Source organism: Petaurus breviceps, unplaced genomic scaffold (genome assembly GCF_028583685.1).
Source record: "Petaurus breviceps papuanus isolate PSGF00001 unplaced genomic scaffold, PetGlider_PUasm1.0 90700, whole genome shotgun sequence".
Lineage (NCBI taxonomy): Eukaryota > Metazoa > Chordata > Mammalia > Diprotodontia > Petauridae > Petaurus > Petaurus breviceps.
In genome coordinates, this window is record NW_027187315.1 from 7,916,554 (window position 1) to 7,930,303 (window position 13,750).

Here is a 13,750-nt window from a genome sequence, read left to right on the forward strand (position 1 = left end):
TCCAACTTCTCTCCCCCCCAGCCTGCCCACCCTTCCATCATCCCCCCTCTCATCCCCTTCCCCCCCTACTCTCCTGTAGGGTAAGATACCCTATTTAGTGTGTATTTCATTCCCTCCTCAAGACAAATACAATGGGAATAAGGTTGACCCATTTCCTTTTGCCTTCCTATTCTTCCCCTCGATTGTAACCATTTTCCCTTACCTCTTCTATATGAGATAGTTTACCCCATTCTGTCTCTCCCTATGTCCTCTCATTATATTTTTCTCTCACCTCTTAATTTCACCTTTTAAGTATCATCCCTTCCTGTTAAATTTATCCTGTGCCCTCTATCTATGTATACCTGTAAGCATATATACACACATTCACATATGTATTCATATGCCCATATACCCTCATATATAGACACACATATATATATATATATACATATATGTATATATTCCCTTCAACTACTGAGAAAAGTTTAATAAGTTACAATCATTGTTCTTCCATGTAGGATTGTTAATAGTTCAACTTTGATAAGTTCCTTATGATTTCTTTTCCATTTACCTTTTCATGCTTCTCTTGTTTCTTGTATCTGAATGTAAAATTTTTGATTCAACTGTAGTTTTATCAGCAAGAATGCTTGAAAGTCCTCTATTCCACTGAATGACCATGTTTTCCCCTGAAACATGATACTCAGATTTGCTGGGTAGGTGATTCTTGGTTTTATTTATTTATTTATTTTAAAATTAATTTGTTTGTTTCCTTTTAGTTTACAGAATTCAATTCCACAATTCCTTGAGTTTCACATTTTGTCCCCCTCCCTCCCCTCCCCCCCATGGCGGCATATAGTCAAGTATAGGATCTGTAAACACTTTCACATTATACATTAGTCAGGTTATAAAGACAGATTGTATGAGATGGAATGAAAAATGGTAAAGAGGAAATAAAACCAAACAATAAAAGGAAAAATATCAGGTATTTTGCTTCCATCTGGATATAAACTCAACTCTTTCTAGTTATTTCTCTGGATGCACATATTTCTCTCCATCATGAGTCTTTTGGGATTGACTTATATCATTTCATTGCTGAGAAGAATCCAGTCTATCAAAGTTGGTCATCACACATACTTTCTTTGCCATACAATTTGTCATACAATTCTTTGCCACCACAAAAAGAGCTGCTATAAACATTTTTGTACATATGAGTCTTCCTCCCACCTCTATGATCTCTTTGGGATATAACCCTAGGAGTGGTATTGCTGGGTCAAAGGATATGAAAGTATTATAGCCCTTTGGGCATAATTCCAGATTGCTCTCCAGAAAGGCTGAATCAGTTCATAACTCCACCAGCAATGCATTAATGTTCCAATTTGCCCACATCCTCTCCAGCATTTGTCATTTTTCTGTTTTGTCATCTTAGCCAATCTGACTGGTGAGATGTGGTATCTCAGAGTTCTTTTGATTTGCATTTCTCTAATCAATAGTGATTTAGAGCATTTCTTCATGTGCTTATAGATATCTTTAATTACTTTCTCTTAAAATTGCCTGTTCATATCCTTTGACCATTTTATCAATTGGGGAATGACTTGTATTCTTATAAATTTGACTCAATTCTCTGTATATTTTAGAAATGAGTCCTTTGTCAGAGACATAGGTTGCAAGGATTCTTTCCCAATTTCCCCCCTCCCTCTTAATCTTGGTTACATTGGCTTTGTTTGTACAGAAGCTTTTCAATTTCATGTTGTCAGAATGATCCATTTTACATTTTATAATGTTCTCTAATTCTTGTTTAGTCATAAAGTCTTTCCCTCTCCACGAATATGACAGGTAAATTATTCCTTGTTTTATGAGACTGCTTACAATATCAACCTTTATACCTAGATCATGTACCCGTTTAGACTTGATTTTGGTATATGGTGTTAGATAATGGTCTATGCCCCGTTTCCGCCATACTATATTCCAGTTTTCCCAGGAGATTTTGTCAAATAGTGAGTTCTTATCCCAAAAAGGAGGGTCTTGGGGTTTATCAAACAATAGATGACTATAGTTGTTGACTTCTGAATCTCGTGTGCCTAAACTATTTCATTGATCCACTCCTCTATTCCTCAGCCAGTACCAAGTAATTTTGATAACCGCTGCTTTATAATACAGATTGAAATCTGGCATAGCTAGTACACCTTCCCTAGCATTTCTTTTCATTAATTCCCTTGATATTCTCTACTGTTTATTCTTCCAAATGAATATTTCTGCCTTACTGCATAGAATTGTGAGGTTTTTATGTCCTAGAACATGGTCGATTTTTGAGTATGTGCCATGAACTGCTGAGAAGAAAGTATATTCCTTTTTATCCCTATTCAGTTTTCTCCAGAGATCTATCATACTTATCCTCTCTAAAGTCCTGTTCACCTCCTTAACTTCTTTCTTGTTTATTTTGAGGTTAGATTTATTAAGTTCAGAGAGGGGGAGATTACGTTCTCCCACTAGTATAGTTTTGCTATCTATTTCTTCCTCTAACTCCTTTACCTTCTCCTCTAGGATTCTGGATGCTATACCACTTGGTGCATATATGTTAAATAATGATATTACTTCATTCTCGATGGCGCCTTTTAACAGGATATAGTTTTCTTATCTCTTTTAATTAGGTCAATTTTTGCTTTTGCTTTATCTGAGATAAGGATTGCTACCCCTGCTTTTTTTACTTTAGCTGAGGCATGATATATTTTACTCCAGCCTTTTTCCTTTATCCTGTGTGTATCCCTCTGTTTCAGATCTGTTTCTTGTAAACAGCATATTGTAGGATTATGATTTCTAATCGATTCTTCTATCTGTCTCCGTTTTATGGGAGAGTTCATTCCATTCACATTTACAGTTATGATTGTTATCTGTTTCTTTCCCTCCATCCTATTCCCACCCCTGTTAACGTTCAAATTCCCCCCCTTCTCCCTTCCCTCCCTTAATAGTTTTTTCTTTTGACCACTGCCTCCCTTAGTATTCCCTTATCAGCCCCCCTCCCTATTCCTTAGCTTTCCCCTTCCTGCTTCCCTCCCTACTAACCACCATCCCCCCCTTTCATAGCCCTTTCCCCTTCCTACAGCCTGTAGGATATTTTTATACTTAATGAAGTATGTTATTTCTTCTTCTCACCAATAGTGACAGGAACAAATCATCATGATTTTCTGGTAGGCCTATGATTCTCAGATTGTCTCTCCTGGTCTGTTTTCCAGGAAAGTTATTTTTCCTTTGAGTTATTTTGCCTATTTTCCTAATTTTTCATTCTTGTTGTTTTGTTTGACAAATTCTTGGTTCCTCATAGGGTTGTTTCAATTTGGTTGATTCTAGTTTTTAGCAAATCATTTTTCTTGGTTAATTTTTGGAGCTCCTTTTCCATATCATACACTTTGCTTTTTAGAAAGATGTTTTCTTCATTATAATGAATTTTTTTCTAATTCTGCTATTTTTGTTTTGAGAGAATTATTCATTTTGTCTTCTATCTCTCTCATTTGGTTTTCAAAGTTCCTTTTGATCTCATCTAGGAGAGCTTCCTGTGCTTGGGACCCAGTTGATGTTTCAGCTATGGGTGTGGAGTCCACATTGTCTCCCTCTGAGTTTTGTTCCTCCCTCTGAGAATAGTAGCACTCCAGAGTCTTTGTCTGTATTGTCTGCTTTCTACCCATTTTGAGGCAGGGCCCTAACCACGCCCTTCCTCTAGGGATCCCAAGCCTTCAGTGTATAGGGTTTTGTCCTGGGGCAATAGTTACTATGTTTTCGGGGGAGGGGGGGAGGGGGGTTGGAGCAGGTGAGGTTCAGTCTGTCATACTGGTATGGTTTTTGGAGGTCCTGATAGGGGCTTTTTTTTTAAATTTCTGGGCTATGAAGTGGTAGCCCCAGGAATATTTGCTGTCCAGGACAGGGGCCCCTGTATTTAGTTCTTACCTTGCTCTTTTCAGTCCCAGCCCTTTGGTGATAGGCCTGGTAGTTGCCCTTGTGGTTTGTGGGACAACTTGTCCTCCGAGTTGATCAGGCCCCTTCCGGGCCTGTGTCTGCTCGCCGCACCTTCCAGGCCTGCCTCTGAGTCGCATTACTCTTGGTTTTAATCCCAGCTCCTTTGACCTCCGGAATATCATATTCCAAGCCCTTCGATCCCTCAGTGTAGAAGCTGCCAGATCCTGGGTTATCCTGATTTTGTTTCCACAATATTCAAATTGTTTCTTCCTGGCTGCTTGTAATATTTTCTCCTTAATCTGGGAATACTGGAACCTGGCTATAATATTCCTAGGAGTTTTCTTTTTGGGATCTTTTTCAGGAAGTGATTGGTGGATTCTTTCAACCTCTATTTTGCCCTCTGGTTCTAAAACATCAGGGCAGTTTTCTTTGAGAACTTCCTGGAGGATGATTTCTAGGTTCTTACTTTGATCATGGCTTTCAGGTAGTCCAATAATTTTTAAATGATCTCTCCTGGATCTATTTGCCAGGTCAGTGGTTTTTCCCATGAGATAATTCACATTGCCTTCTATTCTTTCATTTGTTTGGATCTGTTTCACATCATCTTGGTTTCTCCTAAACTCACTAGCTTCCATTTGCTCCAATCTAATTCTGAAGCAATGATTCTCCTCAGTGAGCTTTTGAGATTCTTTTTCCATCTGGCAAATTTGGCTTTTTAAGTCATTCTTCTCCTCATTGCCTTTTTGAGCCTCTTTTGCCATTTGAGTTAGTCTATTTTTTAAGGTATGATTTTCTTCACTCAGGCTGTTGACTCTCATTTCATAATTTTCTTGCATGTTTTTCATTTCTTTTCCCAATTTTCCCTCCACTTCTCTTATCTGCTTCTTAAGGTCCTCTATGGCCTGTAATCAGCTCGTATTTTCCTTTGAAACTTTTGGTGCAGGAGTTCTGACTTCACTGTCTTCCTCCTGTTCCATGCTTTGCTCCTTTTTGTCCCCCAAAGAGTAGTCTAATGTTACAATCTTCTGTCTGCTTTGTTTCCTTTGCCTGGTCATGTCCCCCCTCAGTCACTTGACACCTGGGCTTTTTGCCACAGTAGGACTCTGCCACCAGACAGGGGAGCTTTTGCCCCAAACTCTGGGGTTTTCTCAGCTGCCAGAGGTACTAGTTGGGTTCCCCCTCTGAGGTGTCTACATGCTCTGGCAAGCTGGACACACACCCCAGGGCCTCCACCCTAGATTGCAATCCAGATCCAAGAAGGTTAAAGCAAGAGTGATTACCTCTCAGACTGGTGCTTGGTCCCCCTACAGTGTGCAGGCCAGGATCTGAAGCTGCCAAGTGGCCTGGCTGGCTGTGCTGGCAGCTCAGCGGCTTCTTGCCCCGAGGAGAAAAGCCATGCACTATCACTTACTGGGTCCCAAAGTCCAGACCACACTGACCTCTCACTTTGTCTTTCGCATCTATGTGTTGATAAAACTGGAAAGGGGCCACAGCTGCTGCTGATCTGGAGTCCCTCAGGCCGGAGGCTGGTCAGGCCCACACTGGGGCTAAAGCCTGGGGGTGGGGCTGAGCTTGGCAACCAGAGCAATGTGCTGGCCTATTCCTGCTGATTCCTGCAGGGCTGCCGGGTTATCCTCAGCAGGAGGTTAGCTTCTCTGTGTTGTTTTGTGGGTTCTGCAGCTCCAAAGTTTGTTTAGAGTCCCCTTTTTACATGGATTGGGGAAGGTAGAAGCCAGAACAGCTGGGATATCCTGCTTCTACTCTGCCATTTTGACTCCACCCCCCCCCCCCCTAATCCCTTTGTTTTACAGATGAGGAAATTGAGGGCCAGGAAAATGAAGTGACTTACCCACAGACACACAGTTAGGAAGTGATGAAATTTTATTGTTATTCTTCAGGGGCCCAGGGGCTTAAACTTCAGAGCTTAACAATAATATATATATATATAAATAACATAAAAATATAAATAATAATAAAAATAGATAGCACTTTACTGATATTATCTCATTTGATCCTCATTATAGAACAGGTCTTGAACCTTACTACAGCCCTGTTATTATACCCATTTTACAGATGAGGAGACTACAGCCTACAGAAGTTAAATGACTTTTCCAGGGTCACACAGCTAGTAAGTATTTGACTGTGTATTCCTGACCGTAGTTAGGGCAGGTAGATTGTGCTGTGCATAGAGCTTTAGGCCTAGAGTCTCATGTTCCTGAATTCAAATCTGACTTCAGACACTTACTTGCTCTCTGACCCTGGACAAGTCACTTAACTCTGCTTGCCTTGATTTCTTTATCTGCAAAATGAGCTGGAGAAGAAAATGGTAAGCCATTCCAATATCTTTGCCAAGAAAACGCTAAATGGACTTATAAAGAGTTTGAAACAGCCAAACAACAAAACCTAGCTGCCTCTCTTTATGATTGGTTTTCTTATTTCCTCTTTACTGTTATTTGCTCTTTCAGCTTCTACTAGAAGAACATGGAAATAAGTACTATTTGCCTTTTTTTTTAAGTTTTAGAAGGAGAAGAATCCATTACCTATAAAATCACAACCTGAAGGCAAACACACATTCTTTCCAAAAATCTCTGGATAATAGCATAGCTTCCATTAAACCAGGTGCTAATACCTGCATGGGATTTTTAGAAATCCTTAGGATCTTAGAGCCAGAAGGAATCTTAGCAATCATACGGTTCAGCCTATTCATTTTACAGATGAGGAAACTGAGGGCCCAAAGGATGGCATGACAAGCACAAAGTCACATAGGAGCCAGTAGCAGAGTCAGGATTGAACCCAGTTCCTTTCCTTCCAAAGCCAGCACTCTGATACCACGCCTAGAGCACCCAATGACCAATGACACTGTCTTTCTCAAAGAATATGTAACACACAGCAGGAAGCCCTTGAAAAGGTAATTTTGTCCTGAAGCTGGTACCCTAGCAGACAAACTTAAAGACTGTGATTCCCTATGTGATAAAACAAAAAGCAAAGAAAACACCCATAATGACTCTTTTCCTCATGTTCCTGGTAACAGAATTCCAGGCATAGACATTTTCACAGCGACTCACTTACCTTTGAGCTGCATTTGTACAAAGGGTGACTGATAGAATCCACATAATGATGCCTCATGCAGCGCCCAGGGTCAGAGTCCATCATGAAGGCACTGTCCATTTTGCTGTCTGTATCTCCCATGATTGCCAGCAGGGAGAGCATTGAAATTGATGCTGCTAGTACATGATTTCTCATCATTGTAAAAAAATAAAATAAAATAAAATAAAAAATTCCCGGTAATAACAGCAGAGGGAGGTAGAGTATTAAAAGAATAAAAAAGCACCTTCAAATCTTAGGACCTAGTTCTTTTCAGGGAAAATGCAAAATCTGGCTGAGGCCTCTCGGTTGTCATTGTCCTTTGGATGCTGTGTTCCTTGGTACTGGGAGGAGGCAAAAAGGTTTGTTGCTTGTAATCCTGCACGGCAAGCCTTGCACAGCTGGAATGAAAATATAAGTCATCTGTCAGACACAAGAAACCAATAGAATTAGAGGACTGGAGATTTAGAACTTGAAGAGACATTAGAGTCCAATCCCTTCATTTTATAGATGAGGCGACTGAGGGCCAAGGAAGTGACTTACCCACCGACAAACAGCTAGGAAGAGACAAATAGAATTTGAGCCTCAAACACCAAAGCCAGTGTATTATCATTGCTGCTATTATTTGTCTTATTACTATAATTACCTCATTCTTATATTTTTCAATGGAATAAAACATTATATGCTATAATAATGTAGTATATATACTATAATAATGTACTATACTAGTACATTATTATCTTTTGTTTTGGAGGGGGGAAGACAGGGCAGTTGGGGTTAAGTGACTTGCCCAAGGTCACATGGCTAGTTTTTGTGTGTGTGTGTGTGTGTGTGTGTGTGTGTGTGTATGTGTGTTAAGTGTCTGATGCTGGATTTGAACTTGGGTCTTCCTGACTCCAGGGCTGGTGTGCCACCTAGCCGCCCCAGTACATTATTATCTTGAACAACAATAAGAACAACTATTATAGTAGTAATAGCATACTGGCAATCTAAAAATATTTTATGGGACCAAAAGTCATTTTTATAGTAGATCCTAACAAGTTCATCTCACATCACTTTTAGTTCAAGTGACTTTAGTGATAGAGGTAAGTTGCATTTAGGCTACACCTCCCATCTACCTACATCCCCAAATTTTCATTTAGTAATTCACTGAGTATCCTCATCCCAATCCAATGGCACACTCTGATTTAATGGGAGCATGTGGTTGCTTTAATTGGTTAAAAGCATATTCTTAAGAATGAGTATAATTTATTCCCCATGTGAAAGACCAAATTTCTTTTATAGCCATAAATGTGAGTGAGTTGGGTGGTCTCATTTCTTTCCTTTTGGATGTTTGTCCAGTTTCTCACTAAGCCGTCAGTGACAGTCTCAGCTCACCAGAGATCTGGCTCTAAAAACCCTGAGAAAACAAGGACGATTCAGGGTCAAGAGTAATGAGCAATCCCTTAGGGGTAGAATCACAGCTCTCATTCTCTATCAGTTAAAGACTTCATGTTTTTCCCATCTCTATGTATCTACCCACCTAATTTTTGACTTCTGTGTGCCATCCACTTGGATGAGATGCTGCATCTGAAATATACATTTTGCTTTGTTTTGCCCCCCAATATGTAATGTGTACACATACATATATATATATATATATATGTATATACATATTTACACATATATATGAATGGTATGGTATTAAACTTTTCAAAAGTCTGGGAAATTTAAGGGCTATGACATTGTGTCTTAATTAAAGAAGCATAGTATTTACAAGTTTAGACTTCATAAAAAACTTGAGACAGTTTACTCTAAATTTATTCTTTATTGAGGGTAGAAAATAGTTCCCACTTTATGGATAACAAAAATTATCAAGGAATAATGCCAATGGGACCAAAATCACAGGTTCTATCCTTCTGATAAGCTGGTTAACTTTGCTTTACAAAGGACAACCTTGGTTAGGAACTATAATCCCGGCTCTAATCAGCCATTTCCCATATGTGGAGCACTGATGACATTGTAACAGAGTAAGAGCACAGGTGGCTTAGGGTAAAATATTGAATATTTTGAATTGAGTTTTTGATATTGGGGGAAAAACTCTTCATCAGGTGTATTATAGACAGGATCCACAACTTGAGCAAAGGTTGTCCTCTTTAGTTCCTTTCTAATCTACTAAAAATTTTGACAACCTAGAGCAAATTCATTTGGGGAAAGGAAGGAGTCCAGTCATGGACAACATAACCCAGTCTTGTATAGTCACATCTTTCTCTCGGATCCTGAGTGGAGAAGGTTGGCAGAGGTGGCAGTGTGTAGAAAAGATAATGGAGGAAGGTGGAACTTAAGAGAGGGTTGCTATAGTAATGGGTCCCTCAAGGTTAGCAGTCTAAGGCTGCGCAAGGAAACAGGATTATTTGAGATGAAGATGCAGGGGGCCGACTCTGATGTAGGCTGTGTAGGTAAGGAAATATCATGGAAACACGTGCATTTTCTGTGAGTTAGTACCCTTGGCCAAGGTCCTGGCTGTCCTATCCTAGTCACAGCTCTGTATCCAATTGTGATTATATGGTTTTATGCATCTTCTAGATTCTCCTGTTTGATAATAACATTGTATTGATTACATCAAGCTCTATGATATTGTAGATCCTTCTGTAAAAGATCAATAATTGTAAGAAGAAGTTTGGTCTGTCTATAAACACAGGAAAGATAAGATATGAAAGATAAGAAACACAAGTAGATAACTTACCACAGTGTCAAGTATATAGAAGGTGCTTAATAAATGTTTATCAATTGGATAATTGAAGATAGTCCATTGCCAAGATTTCAACAAGAATTTGGATGGATACTTTACATATCTTGTCCAATAGTATGCCTCTCTGGAACAAACAGTACAGATGGACAATGAATTGGACTTAAAGTTGACAGTGTGAAGGAGAATTGGCTGGTTTGCTTTTGGGAAATCACATATCTCTTTTGCTAACATTTAACCTTCAATTAAAGTCTTTTTGGATTTGGAAAATGTCCTTAGAGAAAAGTATTTAGAAACTGGGACAGTTTTGAGAAGACCTGAGGAAGAAAGCTAACTATCTGTTTCTCAGTAGCTAACATACAATTAATTATGAGGATTTTTAAGTTGGTATTAACTGGAACTTTTGGTAAATATGGGACAATTGTATATTGCTGATTTGTGGTTTATCCGAAGGAAATATGAATTTGGAGTTCTCACCTTAAGATAGAGATGAATCATTTCTCAAGGAGAAAACCTGCTTTGAGCCAGGAGAAGAATAGATGAGTAAAGAGAAAGAAGATGAGGAATAAGATAAAAACAAAGCAGAGACTGCATCAGTAGGATGCTTGAAAGAAGCAGAATGGAGGAGAGTTAAGCCCAGCTGAGCCTGGATAAGTGGAAAACTCAGAACTTTACCTTCTCTCTGCTACTTTAAAGGAATCTGAGCCCAGTAGAGTGAATGACTCATAGAAAAGCAATCAAAATGAAAGCTGAAAAAGGCTACGTTGAGATGTCTAGAATGCAACAGGTTTTACATCTGTTGGGAGGATAGAAAGAGGAAGGAGTCTGAGCTGATTGGAAAGATAGTTCTACTGACTGCAAGGGCTGATGGGAAGGAAAGCATAGCTACTGGTAGTTGATTGGAGAAACAAGAATTTCTGCTACTTAACAGAGATGGGAGGGAAAGGAAGGAGGGGATTTCTCTTTACTAACTCCTATGTATTGAGAGAAGGAAAATCCCTCTGACACTTGTTTTCTTTGCCCTTTGCTGTTGTAAATGGCTTGAGAAGAAAAAGAAACAACTTTCAGATCTCAGTCAAGAGAGTAGACCAAATAGCTCTGTGGACATCAGCCTTAAAGTTATTTCTTTGACTAAAAGAAAATAACACTACCTTAGAGCCCAAACAAGGAGTGATCTGAGTTAAATATTCAGTGGAGAAAGGCCCTATGTAGCAGGGACTTGTGGTGCAGTTTATTCCCTAAGGAGACCAAGGACCTCAAGGTCTTCAGTTCAGAGAATTCATGAACTGACCAGAGCAGTTGAATTTTCCTACCCATGTACCTCCTTGACAGGTTTCTGTAAGTTTGTGCTTATTCTTCCCATACCCACTTTATGAATTGGTGAGAGACTAGAGCCCACATTTTAGGGATGGATGGCTATATTATGATTATTATTGCTTTGCCTTCCATTTAGTAAATATTTCATAATTAAGAATTAGTGCTAACACATTGGCTGCTAAATGGGAAACATTGACAAAGACTCAAGAACTACATTTGTAAGTGGTAGACTTGAATCAACTACACAACAATTATTCCTACTATCCTGATAAAATGAATTATGGATGGTAGTTTGACTGCAAATATGAAATAAGTTGGTTGAACTAGGCAGTTCAGAGGGAGTAGAGAGAAAAGTTGGTATGTATGGCCACTCATAATCTTGTAGAGTGATACCCTGTATCACATTAACATTTTACTGCTGTTGTTGCTATGTGATAGTGAGGTGGGGAACACTATTGGCTCTGAAGAATTAGAACGGAATATTTCATAGAGGGCACTGGAGGAGCACATGGTAGGTTTGAGCAGGTTGCAACACAAGATGAATAAGAAACTCTGGAGAGGAACAGGAGTAAAAAAACATCATCAAGGAATTGTATGTCAATAATAGAGGAGCAAGGGATAACAAGTAGGCAGCCAGAGTATGTCATGATCACCTTCATGATGTCAAAAAAATTACAGAAGGTCTCTAGAATAGGAAGTGCACACTCAGCAATAAAATTTTGGGATGGTATGAGCAAAATCTAAACAGGGTGTGCAGGCGTGGATGGATTGCAATTTGCAGAATTGGAGGGGCCTCCTTAAATGATGAGATCACAGATTGAATACTTGAGTATCCTCCTACTGTTGGGGAATTCATGCATGGAATAAATGAATGAAAAAAAGCATTTATTAAGTGCTTAGTATTTGCAAAGCACTGTGCTAGGTCTTGGAGATAAGAATAGAGAAGATAGTCCCTATTCTCAATTATAATTCTCATAGATAAAGGAGGTTTCAGCTGCTAACACACACACAAATATATTTGGGACCACCTGTATGTGTATTTATATGTGTGTGCATGCACATATGTACATTGAAATATGGAGACAGACAAAAATCTATGATAGTTGGGGATCTTAATATGCCTCTTTCAGACCTAGACCAGTCTAACATAAAAGATGAATAAGAAATAAATGAAGGATTAGAATGGAAATTCTAGAAAAGTTAGATATGATTGATCTCTGGTGATTATTAAATAGAATATGAAAGGAATATACTTATTTGTTAGCTGTGCATTATATCTCTACAACAATTGCCCCTGTCTTAGGGCATAAAAATCTCACAAGCAAATGCAAAAAAGTAGAAATGTTAAGCATATCCTTACAAAGTAATAATAAATATTTTTTAAAAGGGCATCTGGAGAAAGCCTTTAAATTTAAATGGAGCCCAAAGAATCTAATCATAAAGAATATGTGGGTCAGAGACCATAGAAACAATAGATGATTTCATCAAAGCAAATTACGACAGTGAGACATTATGCCAAAACTTTTGGAGCGCAGCCAAAGCAACCATTAGGGGGAAATTTATGTCTCTAAACACTTTGATCAACATAAGAGAAAAAGAACATACAAATAAATGGGGTATGAAATGGAAAAAAAACTAAAAAAAGCAATATATCAAAAACTCTAAGTATAAAAACTCTGAAAAGAAAAATATATAAATAAAATTGAAAACAAAAAAAATACCCAATTGATAAGTAAAGTGTACTGTTCTGCTATTTAGTGATTATGAAAGAATTTGGACTCAGAAAACAGATAAAGAAATGTATCATCCTATTTTACCCAGATATAGAGATATAGACTATGGACAAGTGATGTTTCATGGCTGTCAGACATGGTTGCTGTTTCAGTTAATTTCCATTAACTAATTTTCTTTGTTATAAGGGAAAATTTGTGTGGAGGTAGGGTATAAGTATGGTTATGGATATATGTTTGTTTGGTGGGGTTGTATATATGGAAAAGAATGTGATTTAAAAAACAAAGATTACAGGGGCAGCTGGGTGGCACAGTGAATAGAGCACCGGCCCTGGAGTTCGGAGGACCTGAGTTCAAATCCGGCCTCATACACTTAACACAAAAATTAGCCGCGTGACCTTGGGCAAGTCATTTAACCCCAATTGCCCTCCAAAAAAAAAAGAAAGAAAAAACCAAAGACTTCATTAAAACCAAAAGAAATTTTAAATCGACTGTTTCATTGTAAAATTAATAAGCCCCTCAACTTAAGGCAGTTTATCTCTAAGGTCATTCCTGGCAACAATAAACTCTAAGCAATTAACAACAGTTCTTATTCTGGACAAGGGAGCTTTCCAATCAAAGAAAAGAATCACAGAGAAAATTTGGAGAAGTCATACTTTTAGTAGCAAGAAAAAACCTGTTTCTTTCCCTTCTGAAAGAAATTTCAGAAACTTTGATACTAAGCTTGTCTTTCCTATGGTAGACTCCATGAGCACTTGTTGCATGAATAAGAGAAGAAATAAGTTGCCCCAGGGTCATTGAAACATCTCATGAGAGGTAAATCATAAGGAGCAACCTAATCAAAGCCTGTATATGAAATTTTACTGAAAAAATAGAAGCCATATACCACAAGCTCCCTCTCTTTTCCTACTCCATACCCAAAAACTTTTTTACAAAATCACCCATTCTTGCCTCCTTTGTGACA

At 38.5% G+C, this 13,750-nt stretch overlaps 1 protein-coding gene across 2 annotated transcripts in view; it reads right to left on the reverse strand.

Moving 5' to 3' along the window:
* Window positions 1-13,750, reverse strand: part of NDP (norrin cystine knot growth factor NDP) — a 63,082-nt gene that overhangs the window by 19,400 nt on the left and 29,932 nt on the right. For both annotated transcript variants that reach the window (XM_069065744.1, XM_069065745.1), the window contains one exon: window positions 6,997-7,412. In XM_069065744.1, coding sequence (XP_068921845.1) covers window positions 6,997-7,173 — 177 coding nt within the window. In that variant the 5' untranslated portion in view covers window positions 7,174-7,412. The remainder of the gene's footprint in view (window positions 1-6,996; window positions 7,413-13,750) is intronic.